The 17,110-nt window shown below is 29.4% G+C and overlaps 1 protein-coding gene across 1 annotated transcript; it reads right to left on the bottom strand.

The window, feature by feature from the left end:
• Positions 1–1,396: 1,396 nt before the first annotated feature.
• LOC145035873 (uncharacterized) lies at positions 1,397–1,822 on the bottom strand. The gene has a single exon (XM_078984375.1). It carries the CDS (start codon positions 1,820–1,822, stop codon positions 1,397–1,399), a length of 426 nt encoding a protein of 141 aa, XP_078840501.1.
• Between the last annotated feature and the right edge of the window lie 15,288 nt (positions 1,823–17,110).

The raw sequence follows: 17,110 nt of genomic DNA, 5'->3' as shown, positions 1-17,110 counted from the left end.
ATATTTATTATTTTTTCTTTTTAAAAAAATAACTGAAAAGATCATAAATGGTCCCTGTGGTGTGAAATGACGAAAATGCCCTTCAGTTAACGGACAAAACTTAACGGAGTTAGCAATAAGGACCAAACATCAAAAGTTTTGAAAACACAGGGACCATCTATGAGGTTTTTAAACCACGGGGACTAAACTTCAGATTTTGGATAACCACAAGGACCATTTATGATGTTTTTTCTTTTAAAATATTATAACCCAAGTTAAGACATTGTATTAAAAAATATAAAACAACTTTGTAACTTTTTGTGAATAATTATAACAAGTAATAATTTTTACTATAAAAAATTATAAAAATGTTGTAAAGGATTTTTTTTTTCTTTTTTTAAAAAAACTATAAACAAATAAGAAAATTATATTGAAAAAAAATCTAAAAAAGTCTTTAAAAATTTTTAGAAAAATTAATTTGTAGATTAAATTATTTTGAGATGAAATTGTAATAAAATTTAATGTTCAGCCAAAATCATTAAAGAGTTTAAAATGTGGATCAAAAGTATAAATGGTTATCAAAAGTATAAAATTGTAAAAATGTTGACATCTTTATCCTGATATAACATATAAACCTACAAATTACATTATATTTTTAAAATACGTTTGTTGGCAACTTAAAGGCAAACCAAATAGTTACTTTCTAAAAAATACAATGATAACCCAATAATTAAAAACTAAAATGACTTAGAGTTTCTATGATCTAACAAGATTATTATGATCCACGTAAAATGTGTACGAAAATATAAAAATGTAAATGTAAAGGTATGAAAAAAGTTGGCACTATAAAAAAATAAAGTAACATAAACAAACTTAACATTATTGCTAACATTTAAATGTTTGAATAAAAAACAAAGAAACACTTGAATATCTATAATAGTTGAAGAATTTCTTTGTAAACATAACTTTTTGTTTTATTAGTTGGACAACCTTACTCGTAATATATGAGTACCTATAATCCCTTTTCACTTGTGATGCGAGAAACAAAAAATATATAACTGAAAATGAGTGAATACGAGCTTATGCAAGTATAATCCAACATTTGATAATTATTGTCATTGACTTTTGTTAATGGCCATAACAAAATAAACTACTATGGGGAATTGCCTCCGCTGAAAACAGAATGAGATTCTTTTATTAAACGAAGTTAAATTCATTCAAGGTATATAAGTAGTCTTGATAAAGAGTCTAGCATATATGATTCAGGCTTCAATGACGTTTCTTCCAAGCTTAACAATCTATAATCTAGTACCATTTCATAGTCCTTTGGTTTGGTCAATATTACAAAGTAATAAGAATGGAACACCTATTTTTAGTGTAAGTTTATGGTTAGAAATTCTAGATACCTTAAAACCATTCAGCATAACTGAAGAGTAGATTGATTCCTAAAAAAACCTGGTAACTCTGTATCACGTAAAGAATTTGAACTCATATATGTTTTCCCTTCATCTTTCATCAATCCTAAAATGCAGTCATTGGTAGCATCAAATTCTTCATTTGTAGGGACCAAAATAGTTTTATCTTGAAAATATGATTGATCATCAAGATGGTTTTCAAAGGATGGATAAATGGCGGATACAATTGAATGAATATCGTCACTTATAGAGCGAACAACAACGTCTTCTGGAAATTCAATTTCAGCTTCACCATCATTAGGGTCGCCAGTATTACCTTCACCGATTTTAAGAATCCACTCATCAAATGATTTTGTCTCATCCAAATCATTAGTTAGACAACCAAAATAAATCTCATGTTTACGGTTAAACGTAAAATTGTACATCATGTCGTAATTTGGATGAATATGATGCATGCATAGTATCTGAACAATTGCATCTTCGTATTGTTAGAAGAATTTGTCTAAAGCCATCTCCAAATAAAACGGTCTTACCTCCAAACGGTTCTTAAAGATAAATACCTACAGAGCAATCATATCCTCTTTATTGACCATATTTGATGTATAAACTTCATTGTCGTTGAACTGTTCATCAGAGTTCACTAATACTTTTGTATTGGTACGTGATATCCCTCTAAACAATGCCACATAAAGTTGGCCATGCGTGAAACCGATTCTGGAAGATAAATATCTACATTTGGAATTGTTTCTCCGTAAGCTTTATTGATTGTCATCGCGAAACATAATCTGATTAGAAATTGTTTTTTTTATCAGCTTGAATGGTAACATGTCATCTTCATGCGGACATAGCGGAAACCTTGGACCAAATCTCTAGATAGTTTATTTTAACTATTAGTGATGCAACGGTACCAAATAGTTTCTTTTGATGATCAATTTCAAATGACTATTTAGGGGCTTAAGGTTTAGAGGGAGGGTGTGTTGCAATAAATATTAGCAAATTGGTTCAAAAATGAGACTTATTTATGAATGCAAATTTTCATATGTTATAAGCACGGATTTGTTATACTTTAAAGAACGTGTAATATATTGTTCTTGTATCATCTCCTACTCATATATAAGTATACATTAATCCTAAAAAAATAGTTATTTTGTCAAAATGTCTGTTTAAAAACTAAAATAATATGTGAAGTTTATTTTAAAACGGATAGATGCTAGTATTCTTTTTTCGTAATATGATTTTCATATATGAAAAACATAAACCATGATTACTTTTACAATTTGAAAAATTAAAACATGATTACTTTTATATATATGACAAAATTTTCGTATAACAAAACTTTAGAACATAATTAATCATTTAAAGATAATAATGAAATATTGAAATAGAAAATCAATTAATTAGTTGTTATCTTATTTTTATTTTTATAAGGTGGTAATCCTGTTATGCCTTATTTAAAAACTTATATTATAATCTAACTTATATATTTATATATATATATATATATATATATATATATATATATATATATATATATATATATATATATATATATATATATATAAATATAACTACTTATAATGCATATATGTGGTGGGTCTCTTTCAATTTTAAGACATCTATCTTAAAAACAGTGAGAATGTTTTTTGACCATTAGATACAAAATGAATGGTTGAGATTGTGATCCAAGTAAAATAAAATTAACCAATCAAAACAAATACCTATGTTATTACACACAAAATGAGACGCTTACATTTACAAACATATACTATATCAACAAATCACACGAAACTTTAAATTTGAATGTTGCATTTCTCTCTCTCTCTCTCTAAAACCCTTCTCTCCCGTTCTCTATAAAAATCTAAAGAACAACCTCGACTAGTTTCTTCACCTCCACCGACGATTTTCCTTCCCGACGTTATCACCGACAGTAATACAACTTCCACCACCATGACCCTAACTACTCTTTCTCCATAATTGTTTCTTCTCCCCCGCCAAGGTCACCAAACGCCGCCAACACTACTAACCTCACACCACCGGTGCTCTTCAAAACTATCCATATCTATCTTTCTTCACCTACTTGTGCTTTTGTAAACATTACTAAAAACCATAGATCTAAAAACCCCAGATCTTTAACTGGCTTTTGAATATTTTCCTCCCACCAACAGACGATGCACTTACCCTAGATCTTGGCTTATTTCTTTATTTCGATTGTACTTTTTTTATTTAACTATATGTATGATTGTCTAATAACTGTTTTTTGAAATTTCAATTTCTGGTGTAAAGATTTTGGATTGATTTTTCCCTTTGTAATTCTTTTAATTATAAGATCTGTGTTTGAGATTCAGGTTTTCAGTGTTTGTATTTATTAAAAGTTTTAGCAATAGGTTTCAGATCTATGGTCTATGTATGAATTGGTCGGGAGGAAAAAGCTTCCAATGTGTGCTCTATTTGAATTCATCTTTAGAAAAAAAAAATGTATTCATTGTTAATTGATCGAGGACCATATGTTGAAGTGCAAAAATTATGTTTGATGCAGATATTAATTTATGTTTTTGTTTATTTATTTATTAAAACAACCTTTGATTTTTTTTAATGAACTTTGACTTTTATTTGAACTTGAATCAAGAGCCCAGGATCTCTTTTACGACATCAGATCCGGTTGCGTTTTGAATAAACAACATTTGATATATTGATTTGCTAGATCGTTTGTTTATTTCATATTTAATAAAATTATTAAAATTGTGTTGTAGTACAAATAGTTTACGCAAATCTTATACGTATTTAGTAATGTATCTCTTGTGTTTGTGGGTATTGATTTCTTATTTTCTGTCGTTAAACACATTTGAAGATGCTAAACTAAGTTTGATGTAGAAAATGAATTATTCTTATTCCATTATAACACATTTGTATTAATTTTTATATGTTTTATATTTGATATTTTTTATGTGCTTGGAATGGAAAAAAAAAAAAAGTTTTGGTATAGAAATTATAATAAATTCTATTTAATTTATAGTGTGTAAAAATTAAACTAACAATTAGGTATTCTATTTTGATTTATGGATATCAAACTTAGTGCTATCTCCGGCACAAAAAAATAAAACTGGTTACAATTTCCATTTGAGTATAATCTTAATTTAATAAACGAACAAAATCTTAGAGAATATATTATATTAGAAAAATCTATTATGTCATCCTATTTAAAGATATTATAGAAAATGACAACTGTCATCCTATTTAAAGATGGAGTTTGGAAGGTTTTTTTAATATATAAAAGGCATTCTTATACAACTTTTTTTAGGTGGCCTGTTTTTGATGTTCATCACAAGTCACAGCACCAATCGGACACATGATAGTATTTTGATTTTTGTTATTAATGACGTTATTATTTGAAAGCAAAGTAAGTTTAGTTTTCATCATTTCATTTCCATATAAAAAGAATAATGTAAATTATAGAATTTTCATAAAGTACAATATGGAGCAGTCATTTTTATATTAAAAGAAGAATGTAAATTATAGAATGTTCATAAAGGACAATTTAGAGCAAAAGCCATTTGGAAGTGAAACACAAAAGGAGTATCTACACCAAAATGGGTATAGCGTTAACATATTTTAATTATCCAAACCATATGTTATTAATTTTGAACGGATAATCTTTATCGTAATATTAAAGTTTTTTACTTTTATCTCCTAACTATATAAGATAATGATTTATAGTTTGGGGTTTTTTTCATGCACCCCTAAATTTTGCTTCCTACTCCTTTGATTTCATACTTTTCTCTTCTTTTTTTTCCTTTTTTTTAAATGTTTTTATTTTTATTTTTTTTTAATATTTTAAAAAATATATATAATATTATTTTTTTGTTTAGATTATCTATTTGTTTTTTAATTTATTTTTGTAATTTTATTATTATTATTATTATTATTATTATTGTTGTTGTTGTTGTTATTATTATTATTAACGTTAAATATATTTTTTTTCATTCGTATTATTTTTATTTTTATTTAGCCTGTTAGTGTTTTACTCTTTTTTGTTCGGACTATTTCAGCTATTTTAATGATGTCTAGCAACATCTACTCTTTTTTGTTATGAGTATTTTAGTTATTTTAATGATATCTAGCAATATCCAAAAGAAGACATTAAAATCTCAGGTCCGTCGATTAGCTATTGGATTGAACGGAGCGATAACACGCACCATACAAAACATATTCTACAAACCCTAATCATTTTCTCAGCTACTCTCTTAATCACGGTTTCCCTCTTCCGTCTTCAACCCTTCTACTATATACACAATGGCGCTGTCACCACCATCCCTCATCACAACTAAACCTTCACCCTCCATCTGGATATTCATCACCTCTTTCGGTCACTGTTGAACTATTTGAAATAGTAGAAATCACCGTTGTAAGTTCTCTCAAACCCGCCACCTTGACAACAGATGTCGCCCCTATTGGAAAACTAATACTAGAGAGTCGCCATAAATCCACAATTAGACCGCAATCTTAACATTATTCGTTAAATGAAACTAATCATCGCCCGCTACTAGATAAATAGTAATAGACAAAAATTAGTATTTGTTGCCCCTTTTAGAGACATTTGATTGCCGAAATGAACAAATCGCCAAAAGGAAACAAGTCGAAAGAAAACAATTTGACGACCGCCAAAATGACACTGATTTTCATTCGTAAACTAATCGCCAGAATGAAACAAATCGTCGTCGCCGTATCGCGCGGGTGCGTTACTAGTGTGTGTGTGTGTGTGTGTGTATATATATATATATATATGATAAATACAAAATAAATTAATATATTATTATCATTCTACTTTTTTTTTCTTTGCAAATTTCAATACTAAAAACAAATTTTCTCTAGAAAATTGTCATATTAATGATTTACTAATTAACAATTAAATTTATATACTACATAAACGGTTCACTTGTGAACAAAAGTACACAAATTGTCCATATTTGAAATGTTTTTCTTACATAAATGATCTATTACGCGAAAGAAAATGAAAATGTATTTTTCATTAACAAAATGTTTTCAAAAAAATCCTATTAATGAGCTCTAATGTAGAAAAAAATAAAAATTTTCTACGGAAAAGTCAATTTTTGAAACTACGATTATATTAATGAACTTTTTTGCAAAGTTTAATGCTATTAATGAATTTTTTTTCTAGAAAACAATCGTTTAAATGAGCTTCAATATACAAAAAATGTAACTTTCCATATCAACTAAAAATAATCCAAAAAAGTCATATTTTTAAGAGTATGATGCTATATATGAATTTTTTTCAAAGTTCAATATTAAAAACAATTTTTTTTCCAAAATTGTCCTAATATAAGGTTAAAAGAACATATTGTAAAATATTTATCCACCTACATGAGCAAGAATTAAACATTTCCATCAATACCCAATAATGTATATAATCATGCCTCATTCTGTAATGAATTTCAACGCCCCACAATGTGGAATCCCCTCAGACGCACCATTCCATAACTCAAACCACATCCGATAATCAATATGAAGAGAAATTGCAATAAAAAATAATAATGGGGACCATCTTATACAAATATTAGAGATTATTGGGCTGTTAGATAGTGTAATAACTTGCAATTAAATATATATATTTTCAAAAAAAACTTGGTATGAGAAACTAACCAAGGTGATCAAGGGTCAAAGAAGGCATTATAACTAAAACATAAACAAAGAAATATCAGGGATGAAGCATGAAACTTTAAGGAGAAACATAGAAATTTAAACCATGAAGGATAACAAAAAGCGACAAGCATATTTTTTAAGTAATTTAAACCAATATATTTTTAAAGTAATTTAAATCGGGCCGTAGGTTTATCCCAATATTTTTCCCTTAAGCATTTCATCGAACAGGTAGTAGACATGTAGATCAAACAAAATTTCCAAGTATCCAAATCAAGGTCTCAAATCCTAACACATCAAAAAAAAAAAAAAAAACAGATTTGTGATTTTAACAACCAAAAGCAAAGGATATGACATACATTGTGTATGAGTCTATCGTTTATAATTTGATTGTTCAACTTATTGAACAATTCGTCAAAAGTATGAAAAAATTGGGGAATCTCATAGAAAGGTTCAATTGAAATTTCTAAATAACACGACAATTAATTTTCAAACCACAAAATTTGACACCTTCATAACATAATCACAAGAACTCAGATGAATTCGACCATTTCTGTTGTTCGTCAACTCCAATTTCGACCTCCAAGAATTCCAAAAAAAATCAAGCAACTTGAGTAACAATCATTTTCATATTATCACAACTTTATCACAAACAAATATTAGTTATCAAGAAATAAGCATATATGAGATGACTAAAAAATTGTCAAGTGGAATTGAGTTACTTGTTTTCTTACCTTTCCCTGTTGTATTTATAAATCCAGTCGTTCGACTACAAATCTAAATCGTTAAGTAAAAATCAAAATAACCTGTTTTCCCCAATTTTCTTCTCCACTACAAAACTTAGGTTAGATATAGTATGTAAAGAATTGAGGGAGGCGGGGTATTTTTTTCATTTTATTTTTTGTGAGATTTAATTGTCATTAATAGAATCCTAATTTAATTCATTTTATTTTTGATGAGATTTAAGTGTCATTAATAGAATTATAATTTAAAAGTAATATATGTTTTATATAATTTATGGACATAAATAAAGGGGTTGGCAAAGATGATGTTATCAAATAATCCAAAGATGGAAAATATATGATTAAAATGCAACCAATGGTCCTGATTTATTCAGTTTAGAATTAAATGTTCTTTTTTTAATAATATTTGGAGATATGTATGTTGTCTTGTGAGTGGGCGTAATGTTATGCATTTATATATGTCAAGTGTTGTCATAAACAAGACATTTATAAAGGGAGGTGATTTTTCCAAGGAATGATTTAATACTTCCAAGAAATAATTAATGTATGGACTATTTACCCTCCATTCATTTAATTCATTTAGCTAATTTATGGATAATTAGTATAAGAGCTGATAATATGAGATCTTATCTATTTTTAGGTGAATAGGAATTCTTAACCTAAATACCAACTTTTGTTTAAAAAAAACTCAGGCGTCGCCTTGAAAATCAACAGACATACGACGATCTTCTCCAGCCTTCCGTTCATCTTTAATCGGTAAGCTTCAAAATCATTACAATTAGTTACAAAAAAGTCTACAAATAACAAAATAAGATGGGAATAAATAATTGATATATCCTTGATTTAGTTAGAAAAACTATTATGTCTTCAAATCACAAAAGAAAAAAGAATAAGAAATGTTACAGTGACCACATGTGCTTTTAGTTTGAATAGTTACATGTTTTTAAGTGTGATGTTAGTTTTGAATCATGTAAGAAGCAAACATGTATTAAAAATTTAAATAGGATTGTTTTTCTTGAATAAAAGCCTTTTTAATTTAGTGTCTTAGCAATATCAAATAAATGTAAAAAGATGAATGCACAAAAATTTTCTATTAGTGACATTAAGTTCTTCTATCTTTTTTTTTTAAATGTTAGATGAAAAAAAAGCAATATTTTGACTTTTTTTGTTACCTGAAGAGAGCATTAAACAACTGTTTCGTGTAGTTGTATTTTAGACTTTTTGATTATGTTAACACCATATGAAAACTTGAATTGTTTATGATTATGTTAAACTTGAGTGGGTTATGATTTAAAACTGAAACATGAATTGATTATGATTCAAAATGTGTTAAAATGATCTTTATTCTGTTACCATATTCATTCAAAATGTTAACTTTAATGTGATGTCTGATTTTGTAAAAATTGATTCAATAGAGGGAATGGATTCATCAAGTTTTACGGTACAAAATGAAGAACTCTATTTAGCTAACTCCAAATTTGAGTCGTATGATGAATTACTAAAGAGTTTAAGAGATTTTTATTATGCTAAAGGATATGGAGTATCTATAAAAGACTCAAGTAAAGATAAATATGTCACGTTGCAATGTGATAGAGGCGGTTCCTATCGAGATAGAATATGTATTGGAGATAAAAGGAAGAAAAATATTGGATCTCGTTTGATCAACTGCCCATTCCAGATTGTAGGTAAAAAAGGAAATGATGGTTTTTGGGTACTTAAGACAAAAAAAACTTGACTCACAACCATGAAGCGTCTACTGATATCTCTAGGCATCCATCATTTCGTCGATTATCACCAAATGATGTACAAAGTGTCAAAAACATGACGCTTTCTAGCATACCCCCAAGGCAAATTCTTTCTTCTTTGCGTCAACAAAACCCAAACCTTCCAGCAATCTCACGAACTATATACAATCTGAAGGCTAAAATTCGTAAGCAAAACTTAGGAAATCGATCAACAGTTAGTGCTTTATTTGAAGAGTTTGAGAAAGAGGGTTTTATATATGATATTTTACATAACTCAGTAGGGTATATAACTCATTTGTTCATCGCACATCCTTTGTCAGTTAAATTGTCAAAAACTTTCTCTAATATCTTTGTAATGGATCGCACATACAAAACAAACAAATATAACATGCCTCTACTCGATACCATTGGGGTTTCATGTTTTAGTACATCTTTTTATTCCGCGTTTGTATTTCTGGAGAGAGAGGATGAATATAGTTATATTTGGGCATTAAGTATGTTTAAGAAGACTCTTGAAAACCGTGAACCATCTGTGATTATGTGTGATAGAGAGTTAGCATTAATTAATGCCATAAATATGGTATTTTCGAATACGACAAACCTTTTGTGTATTTGGCATATTGAAAAGAATGTGCTGGCATATTGCAAAAAGCATTTCGCACATGGAGAAGAGTTTGATCTATTTATGTCAAATTGGAATAAGGTAGCATATTCAACAACTACAATTATTTTTGAGCAAAATCGGGCCGAATTTGAGTTGTTTTATCATATGAAGAAAGTTGCAATTGAGTACATAAAAAATACATGGTTGCCTTGGAAGGAAAAGTTTGTTAGTGTCTGGATAGAAAAATATTTGCATTTTGGTAATCGATCATCATCAAGGACTGAAGGTGCTCATGCCAAACTGAAACAATATCTACAAGTATCAACATGTGGCTTTCAAGATGTTACAAAAAAGATTTGTCTTGCAATCAAACATGAATTCAACGGGATTAAAGTGCAACTAGCAAGTGAGAAAATCCAAGTTCTTCGTAAGTGTGATGCACCTGCTTTTAGAGAGATTTTGTGTCATGTATCTCATTTTGCATTAAAGGAGATATATAAGCAATATGAGAAATAAAAAATATTTACAATGCTTATAGTTTTACATTTTTTGTACAACATTAATTTTTGAATTAACCTTTAATATATTTTTGGTTTCTAGGTACAATGACTCCTTGCACCGGTCATTTTATGGCAACAATGAGTCTTCCTTGTGCTCACATGATAAAACACTTACAAGGAATGACAATTCCATTGGATCTCATTCATCCACATGGGAAAATTGATACATTACGACTGAATTTAGAAGATGATTCACATAATGATCGCACTAAAGAATTTGACGAGTTGACCAATGAGTTGTCCTCAAGATACAAAATGTGGCCTCTAAGTAAGAAATAATTTGCTACTTCTATGATTACTAAACTTTTGACTGAATCTGATATGTTTTTTGAGCCTACGATTCGTCAACTAAAGGGTAGACCTCCAAAATCAAAAAAGAAAAGAGGAATGACTTCTACAACACGAGAACCTTCAAGATTTGAGCATGTGGAATCATCACAAACACATCAAACTTCAAGTTCTACTTGTGTCTTCCAAACGAATAATGAAGTGTATGATAATGTTGGTCGTATAAGTCATGAAAACAATTTACTTGATCTAAATTCATACCCAACTTTTTTCAAGTGATGATATGCCATATGAATAGTTTGACTATTTGATATGCATTAGTTTGAATATTCTTGTTATGCTACATTTTATTGTGATTTGATATGTATTTGTTCGAATATTTTTGTTCGACAACATTTTATTGTGATTTGATATGCGTTAGTTTGAATATTTTTATTGTGCTAAATTTTATTATGATTTTATATGAATTAGTTTGAATATTTTTGTTAGGCAATATTTTATTGTAATTCGATATGTATTGGTTTGAAGTTGTATTTTTTGTTAAATAATTTACTATACATTAGTTTTATGTATTTAATATGTTTATAATATCTGTTAAAAAAAATTCCATAATCTGATTTAATGGGTTAATCAAAATTTTAAAAGTGTAAAAATTAAGAATACCTAAACAACCTGTAGTACCCAAACTTCTCTTATACAATTAAAAAAATATTAATATTTAATTGAGGTAGAATCAATTTTGAACCACATATAGGTGTACAAATTAAACTACAACCAAACAGATTTTAAAATCATTACAATCAATCTTTCTCTGTTAAAAGTTAGTGTCATGTAATGTGATGGTGGTGTAAGTAATGAATAAAAACAAAATAAAATGTAAAAGTATTATATTTGTTAAATATTTTCAATGAAATATATAATTGTGAGGTTGTGAAAACATATATGGTAATGTTATCAGCGTTAAAAGGGATCAAAAGTTTGGAAAGATCGTTCTTTCTTTATACATTATCCTAAACTAAAATTAAATTAAATTGAGGGGTAAAATAGTTAATATATTAATTATTCCTTGGAAGTATTCAATCATTCCTTGAAAAAATCAGCTCCCATTTATAAAGGCTATTATCGCCTATGCCATGAAACTTACATGATATATATTTTAGATTTGTTCATCTAATTGTTGGAGTTATCTGACCCCTCGATAGGACTAAATGAGATGAAATATAAAGTCATACCTAGATGACATTGATAGTTAATCAAGTATGTTATCTTATTTGACTTTGTAGATTGAGAAACCAATATTGAAACCATAAGAGAATGATGATATCAACACAAACGGAAATAGAGTTGGTAACACAATCACCATTAAAAGTTAATAATAGCTTTGTGCAGACAAAGCTCAAACATACTACTCTTTGTTCCTTACAAAATTAGGAATCTCTTGGGAATGATACGCAACATATAAACAAAATGTCATATTGTTAAATATGTGTAAGTCCATAGGGTCACATATTAATAACTATAAAAAAATCCAAAATAAATAATAATATTTATATGATAAAGTTCTTTTATATCAACTAGTTAATAAGTAAATAAATTAGTTTATTTATTATTTATTAGGTCAAAACAATTAAATAAAATAATTATTTAATATTTATGTAAAAATCTATTTGAATAAGCCATATATTATTTAAAGTAACTAATATGGTTAGTTTGTTTTTTTGGTTGCATTTGAGCATACAATAAAAGTCTTACCCAATAATAACTATATTTAAGCGAATGATTATGACTAATAGGAAAATAAGTAACATATCACTAAGAGCCTAGTTCTTCCCTTCCACTAAGATTAACGGCTCCCTTCTCTCTAATATAAAGGCCGACAAACTTAAGGAAGATCAATAAAAGGTTGAGTAAGTTTCGATAAGTTAACAATCTAGCAGCATTCTAGATATACTCATGTGGACATACATAGTAACTATTAGTTTGATTTTATCTCCTATATCAAACGACATACACTTCAAAGGTATAATTCTTAGAAAACCTTATGGTTGTACTTAGTTGATTTTAATGACCTATTTGGATCCATTTATTGGGATTTGCTAAATCTTGAAATATTGTATTCAAACAAACCTCAATTAATGAATCGTTGACTTTAGTGTTTTTGATGGATTCGTTTTTCATTCAAGTGTTTTGAACAATTACAACGTTAGGTTTGAGGATTAAGAACATAAATGATGCAAGCTTAGTAGTTTTAGGAAAATGATATGCTTTATAAGGACTAATTGAAGGAATGAATCAAGCTAAGTCATTTTTATACATTGTTTGACACATATGTGTCATAGTGGCAAGGCAACCAACACATACACCGTGTAGGTCACACGAGCAATGTTTGAAAAATGTTTTTGAATGGTTACATTTATAAAAATTAAAATGAGAAGTGACTAATTGAATACAAATGAAATTGTTGGTTGCTATATCATGACTACTTATTTAAAAATGTGTAATACAAATCATGATGACTACTAGTCGCGCGCCATAATTTATCTTGTAGCACATATAGTTATTGAGTTTGCATAAAGTAAAAGTTCTATCACGATTCTTAGAAGAAAGAAACCTGATCATCATGCTTATTCTCGTTGGCAAAAAATATTCAAATTAATAGGAAAAAAAAAAGAGAAATAACATTATTGAGCAGGTTGATCAGATTAGTAGCCGATCAGAATGGGTACATGATAGTTTTCAGTCAACCAATAAACATAAAAAATGATTTTAGCCATGTCGAACCAAAAGCACGATCGGTGGAGAAAGAACAATCACGTTTCCCAATTACACGATCATGTTTTTGCTTAAAATCCCCAAAATAGCAGCCTAATTCATTAAACAATGTCCAGACTTGTTTTCCAAAATTTTCATATTTTTTGCAATCATGTTTTTCGGAAACACGACCATTTAAACATCATAATCCTTATATAAAACAACATGCTGCCTATAAATATCCTTCTTGACTTCCTAATCAAGTTACACTGCTCCAAAGCTAATCCATACGACTTCAGACTATTTCCCAATAAATCTGACGTTTTCCGGCAAACTACACAAATCTGAATAGTGCGACTCAAACAATTAGTTTTGCTTTTATCGATTTACTTACAGGCTTATTTTTATTTTTTAGATATGTTTTAGCCATATCTGGCTAAAATCCTTAATTTTCAGTTCTGCAAAGGCTCGCAGTTTTTATGTTGTTAATTTAAGATTTGGTTTCTAATTTGTGTTTTTAATTTGGTGGTTTCAGTTTTCTTCTTCATAAATGTTTGATTTTTAAGTTTTTTTAGACTAATCATCTAATTTAGAAAAAAATCATTTTAGTTAATCATTTGTTAAAATCCATAATTGTTTTAATCAACTAGTCATAAGTAACAAATAACAAATTGCTTCTCCATTAACCACTTGAGTTGTGGTGATTTGGTAAGATATGTGGAAGATATGATGGATAACCTATTGATCCATGTTCAAATTCTGACACCACTCAGCCCTTGTGGCTATAGAGGTTCGCCTGCAGTGACTCCAGGACATGAGACAAAGCTTTATGTTTGCAGCGGGGGATTAGTCGGTGCGCGAAAACTAACCCGAAAACCCTCGTTAGGGAAATTCTCTTTCCAAAAGAAAATGCTTCTCCATTAAAATTTAATTTTGTTATAAACTGAAAATCACACAGTACATAATAGTACTTCTCACTTAATCATGTCCAGATCATTCATAGCTAGTAATGTGAACTACCATGTACAATCCTCCCAATACAACATGTTAATAGGTAACATGTGGACCATATCTCATGTACCACGCAAAGGGTAGTAATTCTCATTGTGCATAGTGGTGCTTATGTAGAAATCTAGCCACTTTCGTCTCAAAAATCAGTTTTGTGTACGTGAGTGTCATCTCAAAATCCAACTCATCTTAATAATATTAGAAATTAAATTGCTTCTTACCTTTTATTCCTATCTACTAAAATTATAACAAATCATCATTAAATTGTATTTGATATATTCCTAATATAGTCTTAATGATTTAGTTTAAAAAAATATGGAAAGATGACACTTGTTATAATTTTATTGGGTAGGAATATTTGTAGGCATAAAAAGTAAGAATCAATTTAATTTCTCTAACAATATATATATCCTATAACTATGCAAATTTTACCATTTAGAAAGAGTTTTTTTATTTTTTTATTTATTTATTGAAAATAGATTTTTATGATGCAATAAGTAGTAAAGTAAAACTGCAAGCAAATTTACAAAAAACCAAATATCACAAATTAAATTTTAACGAACAAGTACTTAACTTGCAATTAGACTCTTCTTACGCCTCTTCACTTATAATACATATATAGACACTTATTAACTTTTAACAACTTCATTGATGAATTTATTAATTTATCATTTCCCTAAGTCATTTAAGCATCTGTTATTCATTAATACCACACGCCCATGTGCCTCTTGTTGGGCACATTTTAAAGTCATGTTTTTGTTTCCCTTTTTGCTTACCTTTCCAAGCTTATTGTGTCGGTTCAAAACCGTTCGATCTAATACTCGAATTTCGGGCTGTACACCGCTAAGCCGAAACTTCGAAAAATCATAACATCCTCATAAGAAGTCAGATTTGGGCGTTTTTTTATGGACGCTCTCAGGTTAACATACTCTATCATAAATTCACTATTTACATCTTCGCGGTGCCGTATCGGTTCCGTCGCTAAACTTCGACGGGTCATAACTTTTTCGTTATAACTCGGATTTCGACACTCTTTATATGTACGGAACCCTTGAGACATATTATACAACTTGGTAAGATTATTTATTCTAAATAATCTTTTGTCGAAAAGTCATTTTCGACCCCTATTATCTCTAAATTCACTAGCCCGGATCTACGGGCGTTACAATTATCTCCCTCTTAGGATGATTACGTCCCGGAATCATCAACAAAACATGACTCACATGATGACTCCATACGTTATTTCTTCATCCTAAGTAATAACCGTAACTTTGATGTTTCTTCGAATGAGTATCTAACTCTAAGACTTCTTGACTGCAGGCGGTGCCCGATCTTGGACCCGCTCTCTATCTCATGTTAGACTTCCAATCATGATCTTTATGTCGCGATCTCGATCTTTATTGGAGACTCATTTTTTAACAAACTTAAGATAAGTTTCTTCCTTCGATTATCAAAATAGACTGATGGGTCATGTTCTAATGACCTCTCATCGTATGATGCATCGCTTGGACTCAGATCTTTTAGAGTTAAATTCCATAACAGACTATATCTTCCTTCATGTTCTAACCACATCTTAAAAGGTAGCATTTCTAGCTACAAGTAAACCTTCGCGATACCTCTACCAATCACTTCAATTATCTTTTACTTCAATCCTATAGCTTAAGCCAGATGTTACATCGAACTTGGCTCTCTGAACCACATAACATACTTAGTGTAGTCGGAGTCAAATTGATATGATCACTAGGGTCGGAATAACAATCATCTTCTTAGTCATTACCGAAAAGATGGTAACGACATACATGAACAAAACAAAATCAATTACTAGCTTCTTGGTAACCTTGTGACTTTCCCCGATCCGAGCGTGGGTCCTGTGCTTCCGGTAGTATATGCATCTACTACCTTTCACACCGACTCATACTCGTCCTAAGTATTATCTCGTAGTCCCCAAGTCCTAAAATCACAAAACAATTTAACACATACGAGTGTGTCCAAATAATCATAAAAATTTCCCTATACTCTACTAGAACTTTTTCCATGCATATCTTCAATCATCAATCCTGCTTCAACTCGGTTGGTGATGAACATTCCAGATGATAAGAAAACTTTAGGAATTACATCAATCGTTCTATCATCCCGCCAATCAAATGTGTACATTTAGATGTACCCTACTTCTATAGACGTACTGTTATTTTATCAGATGTATTCTAAAGGCAAGATAGCTTTCTTGTTATATCTTCTGATAGATATTATTCAGTATCATAAGCTGTCTCTTTTCCTCTATTTTCCCAGTCTATCATGGTTCGCATCACTTCTTGAACTTCTGCCATCGTGATAGGTTCGGCTGCAGGTGCAACGACCGATG

The sequence above is a fragment of the Lactuca saligna genome, chromosome 3, assembly GCF_052625555.1.
Source record: "Lactuca saligna cultivar CGN05327 chromosome 3, ASM5262555v1, whole genome shotgun sequence".
Lineage (NCBI taxonomy): Eukaryota > Viridiplantae > Streptophyta > Magnoliopsida > Asterales > Asteraceae > Lactuca > Lactuca saligna.
Note: the sequence above shows the minus strand (reverse complement) of the source record. Positions and strands in the feature narration are given on the sequence as shown.

Bases quoted from the DNA above. Each gene is read 5' to 3' on its own strand.
- LOC145035873 (XM_078984375.1), bottom strand. From the start codon at position 1,822: ATGATGTACAATTTTACGTTTAACCGTAAACATGAGATTTATTTTGGT.